General features: G+C 48.0%; 5 protein-coding genes across 5 annotated transcripts; 1 reads left to right on the top strand and 4 right to left on the bottom strand.

Moving 5' to 3' along the window:
- Positions 1–278: 278 nt before the first annotated feature.
- Positions 279–1,495, top strand: EPUS_05531 (uncharacterized protein; the record flags this gene model as incomplete). The annotated part of the gene is made up of 4 exons (XM_007802336.1): positions 279–596; positions 653–744; positions 799–1,301; positions 1,359–1,495. The coding sequence occupies 4 exons, from the start codon at positions 279–281 to the stop codon at positions 1,493–1,495; spliced, it is 1,050 nt and encodes a 349-aa protein (XP_007800527.1).
- Positions 1,496–2,243: 748 nt separating this feature from the next.
- On the bottom strand, positions 2,244–3,998 carry EPUS_05532 (uncharacterized protein; the record flags this gene model as incomplete). The annotated part of the gene is made up of 1 exon (XM_007802337.1): positions 2,244–3,998. The coding sequence occupies one exon, from the start codon at positions 3,996–3,998 to the stop codon at positions 2,244–2,246; it is 1,755 nt and encodes a 584-aa protein (XP_007800528.1).
- A 3,097-nt stretch (positions 3,999–7,095) lies between these two features.
- EPUS_05533 (uncharacterized protein) lies at positions 7,096–7,623 on the bottom strand (the record flags this gene model as incomplete). Its single annotated transcript, XM_007802338.1, has 1 exon — positions 7,096–7,623. The coding sequence occupies one exon, from the start codon at positions 7,621–7,623 to the stop codon at positions 7,096–7,098; it is 528 nt and encodes a 175-aa protein (XP_007800529.1).
- A 645-nt stretch (positions 7,624–8,268) lies between these two features.
- On the bottom strand, positions 8,269–8,781 carry EPUS_05534 (uncharacterized protein; the record flags this gene model as incomplete). Its single annotated transcript, XM_007802339.1, has 1 exon — positions 8,269–8,781. One exon carries the CDS (start codon positions 8,779–8,781, stop codon positions 8,269–8,271), a length of 513 nt encoding a protein of 170 aa, XP_007800530.1.
- A 485-nt stretch (positions 8,782–9,266) lies between these two features.
- EPUS_05535 (uncharacterized protein) lies at positions 9,267–12,662 on the bottom strand (the record flags this gene model as incomplete). Its single annotated transcript, XM_007802340.1, has 6 exons — positions 9,267–9,804; positions 9,864–9,988; positions 10,038–10,077; positions 10,128–10,216; positions 11,059–11,144; positions 11,195–12,662. 6 exons carry the CDS (start codon positions 12,660–12,662, stop codon positions 9,267–9,269), a joined length of 2,346 nt encoding a protein of 781 aa, XP_007800531.1.
- Between the last annotated feature and the right edge of the window lie 902 nt (positions 12,663–13,564).

Below are 13,564 nucleotides of genomic sequence, written 5' to 3' on the forward strand. Positions count from 1 at the left end.
GTGGCGTTGTGATTTTACCTAGTGTTTCTAGCACCGTGCTATGTATACTTCCGCCTTCTGCCCTAGTGATCCATGATCGCTGATCGCTCCTGGCTAACAAATGTCTCATCTAATGCAGTGACTTGGGGCATAGAGGGTTTAAGAAGGCCCCTTCGCTACCCAAGATGATGACTCCAGCATGTCACCTTACCTGTCGATGCTGTTTACACCTCTTACTACGCTACTTATTGCGCAGCTTCTCCACTACAAACAAAACTTGATTCTTACACAGGATCGTTATGTATTTCTCTTTCCTCATTCTTGCAGTTCTTCTCGCTCGAGTATTGGCTGTATTCAACATTGACTCTTCACCAAATGCGGTCGGTATCTGCTATTCTGTCTGGCATAGTCTTGGCTTCAAAGGCCCACAACCACCAGACATTACGGAAATCGAGAATGGCCGCGGAAGCTTTGCTGGACGAACTGCTTGGCATTTCTGGGGCCGTCCAGCCGGAGGCTACTACGGTGGAGGCAATCGAAACGTCTTGAAACGCCATTTCAGCCAACTTTCGGACGCAAAAGTTGACTTTATTGTGATTGATGCAACAAATTTACAGGTGCGCGGAAGATCTCATTGATTATATTAGAATTTTCATGAGTTGAACTCTCTTAGGGTTATGGAAATTATGCCCCGGGCCTATTTACCGAGCCTTCAGACGTGCTCCTTGACGAGATGAGACTACAGAGAGCTGCTGGTAAACCCACGTGAGTAGGACGGGAACTCCTGTAGGTTTATGAGCTGATATGGGCTTGACATAGACCTCATGTTGTGTTCTGGGTGCGAACAGATAGAGCCGACAGTGATCCAACAGCAGTTGGCCGCTTCGTCCTTGATAGGTACTATAGAAATCCGGCTTATTCGGACTTCTGGGTGACACTAAGCGGAAAACCTCTACTCGTAACAACCGATACGCGTCCAGGTATACTGGCGCAGAACTTCACCCTCCGTAAAATGTGGGGACTTCAAGGCAAACTTGCAGTGGGCGAGTGGTCGTTCCTTCAGGATGCACCTCAGAATGTTGGCATGAAAAACGGTTTGCCCGAGCAAGTCAGTGTATCAACGGCAAAACAGGCGACCTACATGAGCAACAAAGCAACTGCGACTCCGAGGAAGCAGGGCAAGACATATCAATTGCAATGGCAGCGCGCGTTTGATGTCCGCCCAAAGGTTGTCATTTTAACGTGGTGGAATGAATGGATGGCACAGAGGCAGGCTGATGATGCATCTGGCAACCCTCAGTTCGTCGACAATTATAATGGAGGTAAGCCTTTGAGCACAGATTACATCTCTGAGGGCATCAATTAATCCTTCGTGGCAGAGTATTCGCGAGATATCGAACCTCAGGATCCTGCTCAGTCTAATAGTCATGGCAGCATCTACTTTACCTGGACCAAAGCCTATGTTTCAGCTTACAAGTCAAACCAGCCACTTCCTAGAAACTTGGTTGGTTACTGAAACTTGATATATGCGCACAGCAAGCTGAACCTCAAGATTCAACTGGCTAGGCTCATAGTCGCTGGTGAGGAGACACAGAAAGTGGCTTAAAGGCGCATATTAGAGGTGGGAGCGCTCCAGGACAGCCAGCCATGCTTGGATGTTATTTGAATATTACATGGAGGTCGCTTTGTATTAGGGAAAGGTGTTGGCACAACCGTTAGAACTAACCAACGTAATTGGATCTTTTGACACAACGCAACTACGCAACCTTTTCGTCGCTTTGTTCTAAGTTTTGGTACAGTACTCCGTACTAATAGTACAATACAAAGTAAAAGAGTGGAGAGAAAACTAAATGAGACTGTTACGGGTTAAGTATTAGGGGTAAGCCCTAGACCTAACCAGCCTTGCTACCAAAAATACTAGTTACGTAATCGACCACTGGCAATATTGTAGTAGTCCGCTTTAGATGTTAGGGCCAGGGCTTGGCACACATTGTTGTAAAACCCCTACTACTTACTACTCGTCCCACCCGCGTCTGCCCTCGAGATAGAAAATCAGGCAACTTACGTAGTACACACCACTGTCATCGTTAGCACCTCGCTATCGCTAGCTCTGACGCCCAGAGCCACACCAGAGCCACACCAGAGCGTCGAGTTTCTGCCCACCAGAAGCGATCGGAGGAGCCGCACTATGTAGAGTTATAGGTGGTATACAATCGTAATATAGCTTCGAAGTTCGGCAGAAGCCGAATCCACCCTTCTACTCCTCAGCTATCCATAGCTAGCCCCTCTATCGTTTCTGAACCTGGTCCGGGGTCTGAGCGATGGATCGGTTGGACCGGCATCTCATGTCGAACTGGTGATCCTGGAGGCATCTCATGCCAGACCATTCGCGGCGCACTCCGGCCACCTGTAGAGGGAAGCTGCGCTCTGAACATCTGTCCCTGATCATTTTGGTAAAAGTATGATTGCGAGTTTGCGTTATGGAGGAATTTGGCCCGTTTTCTATGGCGGCGGAGGACAAGGAAAATAGCAACCAAAAACGTCGCAGCGCCGGCAATTGCTCCAATGACGATACCGGCCTTTACTCCTGCTGAGAGACTTGTCGACTCAGCCGCTGGAGATTGAGGACCGTCATCACCGGTAACGTGTTCAGCAAGAGGGGTCCAGACACTATCCCAGCTGGAGGTCCAATAAGCCTGTCCATCAATAGCTGTGATGGTCGAGGACAAGTTTTCGAGTGAAGTTGTAGTGGATGGTGGCAGTCGCGGCCCTGGTGCCTGTGCCATCCACCATAACCTATTGCTCCAATTCATGCCAATGAAGGCCGCCTGAAGGAATGCCCGGCCAAGATGATACTCTTCGTCTTCGGAGTTAGGTTCGAATGGTCTGCATGGAAAACAAGGAGTCGCAACCTCAACCAATGGCGGAGTCAAAGTCAAGTTGAGCAGGAAAAAAGGCACATTTATTGTGAAATTGTTAAGACTTCCGGTCTGTTTAAAGGTGAAAGCCAAAAATGCCGGCGATGATATTATAGTCCTGTATTGGGGAGAATCCGTGTTCCATATATAGAGGCCTAGAGAAGGCACGAAGCCGACTGGTAGATAGGCAGTGATTGAATCGCAGGTGTTCCCTGGGAGGTGGAGATAAGGAACTGTTGGGTTTGGTCGAACTTTTATCTCTGTGATGCTGCTATTCTGGGTTTGAAGCAAGCCATCCATTCTTCGGAACGAGAATGGTGAGCCCCCTTTCGCGACACCAATCGAAATATCGAGAAGAGAGATGAACAACTCACCGATGCCTCCAGGAGATTGAGCCGTATTGATATCGCTAATAACACGCGCCATATCGTATCCTCCGAAGACTAGCGAACCGGGGATACTGGCATGTACCGAACCGATATGAAGACCCCAAGTGTTTGATTGGATCAACCCGTTGCTCGAAAGATCCAAGGGTAGGTTCGTGCCAACGAAGTCTTCGGTCATCGGAAAATGTTCTCCACCAAGGGAGAGAAAACCAACATCAAGCGGAACCTGGCGACCGTCAGGCAATTGGTATGAGGTATCATTGATTGCCGCAAGACTAGTATTTTTGACCGAACCGAAGCTCTCATGAAACACGTCGTCGGTGAAGGCCAAAGCACGACTTCCAGACAGTGACATCGCGGGGCCTGCACCCCAGCCTCCATCAGGAAGGTCGCTCCGCCCGCTTGGTGAAAAAACCTGCGAAGAGCCGGCGCCTGTCTCCGCTAAAGAGGCATCGTAGACGCCTGACACGCTCGTGTTGTTCCGTCCGGTCAAGTTTGTCTGAACCACGTTTTTGGAAAGAACAACAATTGGATTATTACCACCAGGATATAGGTTAATCAGCTGCTGCGGTCGACCCACCATTATTGGAACGGCCTGCCATGGTCCGTCAAAGCCGAAATAGTGAGTCTCGTTGAACGGGAGGACGACTGGACCAGCGCCCTGAACACCGACGACACAGGACAGGACAAAGGTAGCAAGAATCGTAAGAATCATAATGGCGTCTTTGGAAAAATGCTAGGATAGGCAGTGATAACTCTATGGGGTTTAATCCCTTGATTGTTCACTTTGTTGGGCTGTCCTGCAGTAACACAGATAGAAGCAGTGTAGTTAGGAAAAGTTGGAGGAAGGTTGAGCGGTATTAGGAAATAGGACCACAAGGATAATAGAGCAGCAGTATGATCAAGAGGTTCGAACAGACTAAAGTAGAGAGAAATCTATGTACAGTACAGAAGATCAGTATAAGTATGCCTCAATCTTGTGCTGGATTACTTCATGCAGCCTTATCAGGAAATGTAAAAAAGTTATGCTTATGCATATCCCCTGTGCCACTGAGTGAATCTTCTTTAGAAATAGACTTTCTACGATTTAACACAATAATTGCTGTGTGGCTGTGCCCACTAAGCCTGCCTAAGGCACTGTGGCAAAGTACTTGTGCGGTATTCAGAGCTGCTTATTCATCGCTTAGGTTACAGCTACATGTACGGAGTACTCAGGTCTCAAACTAGAAATAGAATTAGGAAGATCAAGATTCAGGTGTGAGTATAACGGAATTAAATTAAACGAAACGAATTCTATTTTACTGATTTACTTATCTAAGTGTGACTGAAGTAAAATGGATGTTCGAAGATGATAAGATGATGACGTGGTGTTGAAGAGGGTTTGGTTGATTAGTACGAGTTGTACCTTATGCGAATTTAGTGTGAGTGCTTGGGAATGAAGGCAATGCTGATGATCAAGTGTCGTTTGGGAAGACATTTGACCATCACCTGATAGAGGCCAAGACACTGCATCTGATGACTGCACACCCATATTCATGGCATTAATTTCTCTTGACTTCCTTCACAATGTCCGACTACCTATTCCGTCCACAGACGCCCCAGGCGATGCTTCATCACCTGCTGGACAAGCCGGACCTTTCATCCGATACAATACAAAACCATCAAAGTACATAATTCTCATCATAGATTCAACCACAGTAGCAGGCAAGGTGCAGGTGGCTCAATCGGTCTCCAATGTAATGCTTTGATAGATTCATGATGTGCACTACGAGTAGCAAATTTATCGCCCAGTAGCCAACAGTGAGGCTCAGGTACAGTAGTTGTAATGATGGCCATATCGAAGAGGATGCCACGCGATAGACAAGCTTCTCTTTCTGGATCCTTGCTCAGCTCACAAGCTCGAGAGTGCTAACATGAAACTATGACACCTTCCCTACCGAACAGGCTCCAGAGGTTGAAAATATAAACTCAGATTCCGACGAGCCTTCGGCCTTGATATTCGGCCCGTCTATCTTCCGCTCGGCTCGGCACGAGGCCAAGGACAATAACCAAACCTAGGATTCCGTATTCTGTAAGAGACCTGACGTGGCCTTACCGGAATCGGAACGCTTTTCGAGCGAAAGGAGATATGAGATCAATGGAGAAGCCAGTCAAGGGATCCAGAGAGTAACCAGGTCTTCCGCCCAATTTTGAGGCTTCATCGAACAAAGCGTAACATTGGGGCGGTCTGAGGACCTTGACAATGTTCTCGATGGCCAAGGCAACGTCCTTCGCAAAGCCTCCAAAACGATAAAGACAGCACCAAGATCAAAGTGCTTAACAAGTGAAGCTCTCACTGATTCCAAAAACGATGTAATGCTTCTGCAATCAAATTCAATTAAATGGCTTGGTAGTCAAAGGATTGAAGACCATTTCATTTGAGAGTACAAGTTCTTTGTAGATACAGTACTAACGCAAAAGTAAGGGTCCATCATTGAATTTACATCAAAAAAAGAGGAAAGGGGCGGGGGGGGCAAGTCCCACCTACCCAGGTCTCGTTCCGATTGAAATAATAGCCAACAAATATCCGGCTCGAGAGCATAGCAACCAAACTGCTCAGCTTTTGATACAGCGGCAGCGGCGTCCATTTCATGCCCAGAAATTAAGCAAATTACTTATCAATATTCCCATTCCGATCCCACAAACTTGAAGAAGAATCCCATCACAACATACCCTTCACATCCCCAATATTCTTCCTGACCGTATACCCCACCTCATTCTGCAAATCATTCAAAACATTTGGGATATGCTTCGTCAGGTCCGACTTTGCAATTCACTAAACAACATCAGCATCCGGTCCCCACCACATACGCCCGTCGTCCTAGGCCCCTCCCTTTTTTCTTTTGGGGAGGTGTTGAGGGAGAGGAGCAGGGCGGAAGCCGGGTCTAGATCCGACCTTCACAGCATGCACCAACCAGCAGAAGACACCAGACCTTGTGATGAAGGGGTCTACGGAGTGATAAGGGGTTTTGGATGCTGTGGCACATAAGACAGAGTAAGAGTAGCCTGCCAGGGTAAACAGGGTCTTCCTGTGAGCCTGTCTCGCCAAAAATGAATGCTTGGTGGACGAAGGGACAGAGAGGGATGATAACGCTATGAGGAGAGGAAATAAAAGCAGAAAAATAGCTTGTTTGGGATCCCAGGTTGTGGCGAAGCAGACTGAGGTCCTGCTATTGCAAGAGCCCCCTAAAACGCGTCAACCTTGTCCTGGCATGGAGATAACCAATAGAGCTGTCTTTTCTTTGAACTTGTGATCAAACAGTTATGGAAGCAAGTAAGATCACACAGCACATCCAGTATATCGCATAGGTTGACTAAGTAATTTGCTTTATGCTGATCAGGTTTCCGTGTTAGCATGATCAAGCACGTGGAATTCGGTTGACCCACCAGGATATGAAGTAGCTAAAATGTGTATGAGGAGAATGATTTCCAAGTAGAGACGTTGTATATCACGGAAGAGTTAGTTGAACTCGCAAGTTTGATCAGCGGGCAAGCCAGTAGTAAGGGTCAGAGCCATGGAGTCCACCAGCAGGACAGGCAAGATGCTGAAAGTTTGCACAAAGCCGGTAGTGACAGCGGAAGTTAGCCAAGTTCTTGGATGGAAAGGTGCCTGCAAGCACTGTAATCACAACTGAGACATTTTTGGCTAGCTGTCCCTGGATCATCATCAAGAGCAGTTGGCTTCCTTCCATGAGCCACAAAATGCAATGTGCCCTTTCTAGACGGTGCCAATGATCACCATAATATCTCGTCTTGTCTGGCGCCGCCCCCGTTCAGGGCCGTTTGTTCTCCTGAAATCTCTGCTCCACCATCCTCAGCAACTCCTCTTCTTCCAGTAGTAGCTCATCCGGGTCCTCTGCAGCCTTGATATGCTCCTTCCCTTCCACTTTACCGATCTTGTAGCAGAATCTACCAGACCAATATCTCACATCCAACACTCTCATCCCGTCCTGCTGACCCGCAGCCCCAACCTCGTCGCCTACTAAGAATATAGGTTTCCTGAGATCACTGTCCCGACAAAGAAACAATCCTTGCAATGCTGGATTGTACCGGGGCGTGCAATCATAGACATAGCATTGCTCAGAAGCTTTGTAGCCGATGTCGACGATCTCGCATATTTCACGGCTGGAATCACCTTCACCAACGACGAATACAATATCTGAGAGGGCGAAATTGGGTTGTGGAACTGAGGAGTCAGGTGACGGCAGGGGATGTAGTTCCTGCAGAAGACTGGTGGCGGAGGACGAGGTATTGGTGCTGTGGATGGAGGATGAGCTGGTGGAAAGGGCTCGGTATGTCATGGCGAATGGCTGCGCGATGGCGGAATTTGCGATGCAAAGGTCAAGAGAGCTTTCAAAAAGTGGAATTGTGAGCAGGTAATGCTTAAAGTATCCCCAGATGAGGACCGGCCTGTTCTTGGCTTAAGCATCCACAGTCGAGCATAAGGTACCTTCAAACACTTCTTGACATTTTGAGGAAGAAATAAGGTCGCAAGGGCCTCATTCGAGCAGTGTGGCAACGCTAAGCTCAGGATCTTGGAAATTTAGTCGCAATATCAAAACACGTGGGGTTTTGAAAACACTGTTGATCAGTAAGGCCCGCCTGCTTTGGAGGAAGCGACGAGAGAGTCTGGAATATGGACAGGATGGGTGGATTTTCCATTTCTTTAGGAGCAGCAAAGTAATAGCTCTATCCACTGCGACTGCGACTGCCATTGCCATTGCCATTGCACAGAGAATGCTGATGATAAGCGAGGACATCCTCGCCGGTTGCAGAGATGCTGCTGGTGCGCTCTCTCCCGATAGCACAAGCCTGCATCACCCAGACCCTCCATAAAAGCACACAAGCTGCCCTGCGGCAAGCATATCGTCATCTCTCTGCGAACATGTTGTTTCAGTCACGGTTGCGCTCGGCTTCATCCCATCCTCTTCACTTAGTCGGCCCCTTCAAGTAGCCTTCCTCCTCTTTGTAGCAGCCGCCGCCATCTTCTCCAGCTTGCCCTCCTCAACATCAAGTAAGAGACTGCCCTTCTTCTTCCCAGCCCCTGGAATTCTGATCCAATACACGAATTTGCCATTCACAAGCTCAAGACATTCGACGCTCACTTTCCAATCACTGATGACTCCCACCCCATTCACACGGTCATCCAGATCCCTGACGCGAAGCTTTATTCCTGGCTGAAACTTAGGCTTCCGGAGGTATTCATCCTTGCACACGATGATGGTTTGGACAGAGAGGAGAGTATCGATCGTTTTGCAAAAGTAGACGTACTCGCGTTGTTGAAGCCTGTACCCGAAATTGATGACTTCGCAAAGGTTAAAGCTGGTGTTGGCCCTGTTGTCTGCTAAGCCGAGGACGAATACAATATCATGCTTCAAGTATGCTGGAGGAGGGATGACGGGTGGTGATCTCTTTGGCTTTGGTTTCGCGTCAACCGGATCTGACCATTGGAGGGCCATCGTTTGTCGCTTTTGCAGGAGTTTCTTTGCCTGGCTGTGCAGCCTGATTGATATTGCCGTGCTCAATTCAAGGTGGACCTTGTTCGGAGTGATGGTCGGTGGCTGCGAGATCAATCAAAATTGGGAGAGAGTATGCCTGTTTTGTGAAACGATGGTCGCGTGGCCTCTGGCTTGGCTGTCAGGAGAACGAGGTCCGAGAAAGAACTCAGGACAGTGCCTGTGCACAAATTTTCAAGGTGGAGGAGTTCCATAACGAGAACACCGCAGACAATCACGTTCGCAGGGAGGCAATTTCAGAACATTCCTACAAAGGTACCTTTCCGAGATATCATCACTTATGCTGTTGGAGGATTGCTGCTTCTTTAGGCACATGCCATGGATTGTCCCCTCTTGCCATTCACTACCGTGAACGCCTCTTTATAGCTAGGAGCCCCTTTGTAAGGATGATGCTGGGTAAATAATTGTGCAGAAATGTATGGAGGATGTTAGGAAGACAATTGGCGTTGGAGGAAATCAACCACCCCTTTCCGGAATTCCTCAGGCTTTTCACTGATAACCCAGTGCCCGCTCTCGATCTCAAGCAGCTCAAACCGTGGAAAGAATCGACCGATCAATGGTAATGCCTCATCAGCTACATAATGACTTTTCGTCCCCCTTACAAACAGCGTTGGCCCTTCATATCTCGCCTCATCTGGATCACGAAATGGGAAATCCCCCAAGTGATCTAGGGAGTTTGCAAGAGTTTTGATGGGAATGCGAAATTTCACTGCTTTGGTATCGGGTGAACGAGTCAGGTTTGTGAGCAAGAATTGTCGAATTGGTAGAGCTTCCTCATACTTCTGCAGGATTGCATCAGCATCCGATTGCCTGCTAATCTTAGAATCTTCAATAAGCCGCATCGCTTGTACATATTTTCCAAAATCTGATTTCAGGGCGGCGTCAATTGGACTGTTATCGACAGGTATAAGTGCGGAAACTGTTTGCGGATTTCGTAGGGCTACAGTCATAGCAACCTTAGCGCCCCTGAACAGTTGACCCATGTTAGCAAAAGTGTCATATGTGCTGGTAAAGGCTCCCCTAACATAGAGTGTCCAATCAAGGTAGGCTGTTCTAAGCTCTTCTCCATGATGAAACCTTCAACATCTTCTGCCATGGCAGTATAGTCATGACGAATATCGTGCGGTGATTCACCATGATTGCGAAGGTCCTGACTAGTAAGTCAGCAAGGGAAGGAAACATAACCAGGTGGGACAGACAATTGCGTAGACTGGTCGGTTCAGATCTCTAGCAAGGGCCCTAGTTGGTGATTAGACAGCTTTCGACAAGCGCATAAAATTCCTCCTTACTTACTGATGCTCCTATTGTTCTGCTTTGAGCCAAAGAGACCATGCATGAAAAGAATGGGTGGGCCATCCCGGGAGCCGACTTTGGGAGACTCATGGAGCTTGTAAGCGAGTGGAACGGTGTGTTTTGCAGTTGATGTGGCGAATGCTCGCCTTGTGAGCGTACGAAGGGATGGATATCCAATCATAACCATAAAACATAACAAAGCTAGTTTGCAGCATGGGTGAAGCGCGTTGTATCCGAAGGGTGGATGTTTCCTTCGATGTGTGCAAGTGTATTTTGAGCAGTGCGTGGTGGTCGGTAGTTAAATAAATAAATACGAAATGGCTTGGCACATACGTAACTGTCCATTGTGTCCCAATTCAGGTGGAATCTGTGTACTACGTATATGGGACGAAAGTAGGCGGAATGGTAAATCATCTGGGCTTCAAGTACCACCCAGTGTCATATTAGTCCTATAAAGAAGACCCTTTTGGCTCATCATACATACATTGACACCTCCCGTGGGGGCTTTCTCGATATGGAGTACAAGGACCTTCACGATATGCTAAATATGCTTCTGGAAAGACATGCTCTGTCACCCTGTCATTCCTGTTTTATATAACAGCTATGCCTGCACTTCCAGATATTTTCCTTACATTCTTGGTCTACTTAAGACCAAGAATGATAAATGGGAAGAAGACGGAGAAACTACTCGCAACGGGTGTAAGAAAACAGAGCTTGCTTGGAAGATGTTAATGTGTACAGGTCATATTAAGGTTGTCTAGATACATGCAAAGAGCATAGCTTACGTTCTCTTTCAAGCCGTAGCGTCAGCCATCCTCCTTTCCATTTTCACGCAGGATGATTTTGACATGGCGATCAAAACCAAGGTCAGTTGAAGCAATACCTCCTGAAGCAAGCCGTGCAAGCCGCGGGTAAGGCTCCACCCACCTTCTTCATGATTGCACAGCCTAGACAGGTCGGGTATTCGGAATCGTCATTTTGGGTAGCAATTTTTATGCCATTGGCAATCATACCTACAACTAAGTTAGTCATTGTCAGTGTGAAGCTCGGGAAGGGGTATTACCTCTAGTCTCATCGGGTTGGTACTGCAGCTTGGCTGTAGGCTGGTTACTGGGAAAGGTGTAATTGACGTTGGGCACATAGATGATGGTTATCTTGCTGGTGTCGTTGCAGCCGAAGAACGTCGCGCGCTTATTTAGACCTTGACTGATGAATGTCTCCACCGAAGGGATTATTGGCATCTTTGTTAAACCGGCATTGAGTGACTGGACGTATGTGTTCAGGATTGCGCTGCCGTTGGGGAAATTGTTAGTGTCGGCAGAGTTGTCATTAACGACGATGACGTCCACCTCACGCGATGGCTGCAGCAAGGGGAAGATGGGATTGTTCTGGCGTGCTAGGCCTCCATCCACGAGCGAGAGCTCTTTCTGAGCTGCGACAAGTGAGGAGCGGTTGTAGTGGAAGAACGGGTTCGGGTAAATGGCATATAGTTCGCGAGTGCTCAATTGATGCGCGGCGCTAACTATAGCTGCGAGGTTTCCATTCAGGGTCGTTGCATTAGGCTGCGGGACATTGGAGCAGGCTGTGTTGAAGAGAGAGCTGGAGGTTCCAAGGGCGAAGCCGAGGTTGTCAAAATTCACGGTACAGCGGCCATTCTCGATAGGCTCTCCATTGCTCAAGTTGGATCCGAGAAAGCGGGATTGAATGAAGGCGCTGACTTCTTTGTCCCAGCTTCCAAACTCATACGGTGTCAATTCATAAGTTGTGGCATTTGGGCCTGGGAGACACTCGCCCTGGAACGTCTTGACACCTACACCAGTGATGATGGGATAGGGACTATTGAAGCTGCTGAAGTTAGATCCTGAGGTTATCCCGGACAAAGTCTTGTCTACACCGCCGTTGAAGCCCAATAACAATTGGTATGATAGCAATCTTCCCCAGGGATCAGTTAGTGTTGGTGGGAAACCTGCCCTGTCTTTCGCGACGACGTCATTGGTAACTTGTGCATAAGCTACCGCACTTGTGAGAAAGCTCGGTAGAAGTAAACTATCGCGGAAAGCTTGGATCCAAAGGTTGTCCCTCAAAAATGAGATTTTAGGATAGTCGTTGCCAGCCAAAGAGGAAAGAAGCCATGCACCTCCAGACAATCCCGCCTGATATGTGAAGGCCTGGTAAAGCCCACTCGTGGTAACATTGCTGTCTCGTATGTCGTAACCCTGAATGACTCCCGCGCCACAAAGGAGCGAACGGTACCCACCTCCGCTGGTAGTCAAAGCTAGCGTAGGTACTCTCCCAGTATTGTTGAAGCCGGGGTTTGTCTTCTGGAGCCAAGTTCGAAGTCCCTGATCAGCTCTTGCCTTCCTACTTCTGAAGAAGCTCGCTTCCGGGGCCGATAGTCCAGTTGCCGGACGTAGGAGAGATGTGGATGGACATTCGGCCTGACGCGGAGCATATCCAGAAGGAAGCTGACGGACAGTGGCACCATTGCAAATGGCGAGGAAGAGCGTGTAAAGCACGAAGAAAGAGAGCATAATTGCCATGGACAATTAACTCAGTCGATCGCCTTAAGCGATCGTAAGAGAGACTTTCCACATATAGGGAGGCCATATTGTATCTAGAATGTAGTATGAGTCAGGGGGACCTGCCAATTTTTGCAGAGCTGGAATGATGACGGCGACAGATGGTCTGAAAACGGACAAATGCACGTGGGACCAGGCGTGGATTGTGATTGACGTCGGGGCCTTGGGGGACCGTAGCCAAGATGATTGATCCATGTCTGACTTCTAAGCTCCCAGCTTCGGATGGAAACGATTGGCCCTTCTATTCTTACTATGAAGACTACATGATGTACTAGACCCATCCATTGTACAGGATTGTTGGAGCCCTGTAAGGTCCCGAAGGTACCTTGTAAACAGTGGCTAGGGCTCGAAAATCTTGTTTACAGTAACAATTTACAGTAAGTACTAGTCCTCCGTGTTGAAACAGCCGTAAAAAGGAAAGGTAAATGATTATTGGTTAAACCCAGATCTTGTGTTGATGCAGGCTTTACGGAGTAAGTATCCTTGTTCCTTTGGACAGTGGTGCATCTTGTCTCGATGTTTGAAGGGAAAGTTTGACTACACTACCCCTTGATAAAGTAAGGTTGGTAGCTGAAGTCGGTGGATGCGCTGTAGACCTGTAAACGCTCTGCCAACTCTTTGAAGTTTGATTGAAGAGATCTTTAGCAGCAGCACTGCCGAGTACGGGCATGATGGTACCTGATGCTCAGGAACCTCTTTCGTTCCAACGATATTCGTGCCCCGGAACGACGAGGGCCCAAGTATGAATCATCATCCTGATGCCCAAATACCAAACACATGAATCCGTCCATCTGCGCAGCCCTTACTGGACACTTTGTAAAGACCTATTCATCATCTCAGGAACAGCAGTGCAA

The sequence above is a fragment of the Endocarpon pusillum genome (genome assembly GCF_000464535.1).
Source record: "Endocarpon pusillum Z07020 unplaced genomic scaffold scaffold1611, whole genome shotgun sequence".
NCBI classification, from domain to species: Eukaryota; Fungi; Ascomycota; class Eurotiomycetes; order Verrucariales; family Verrucariaceae; genus Endocarpon; species Endocarpon pusillum.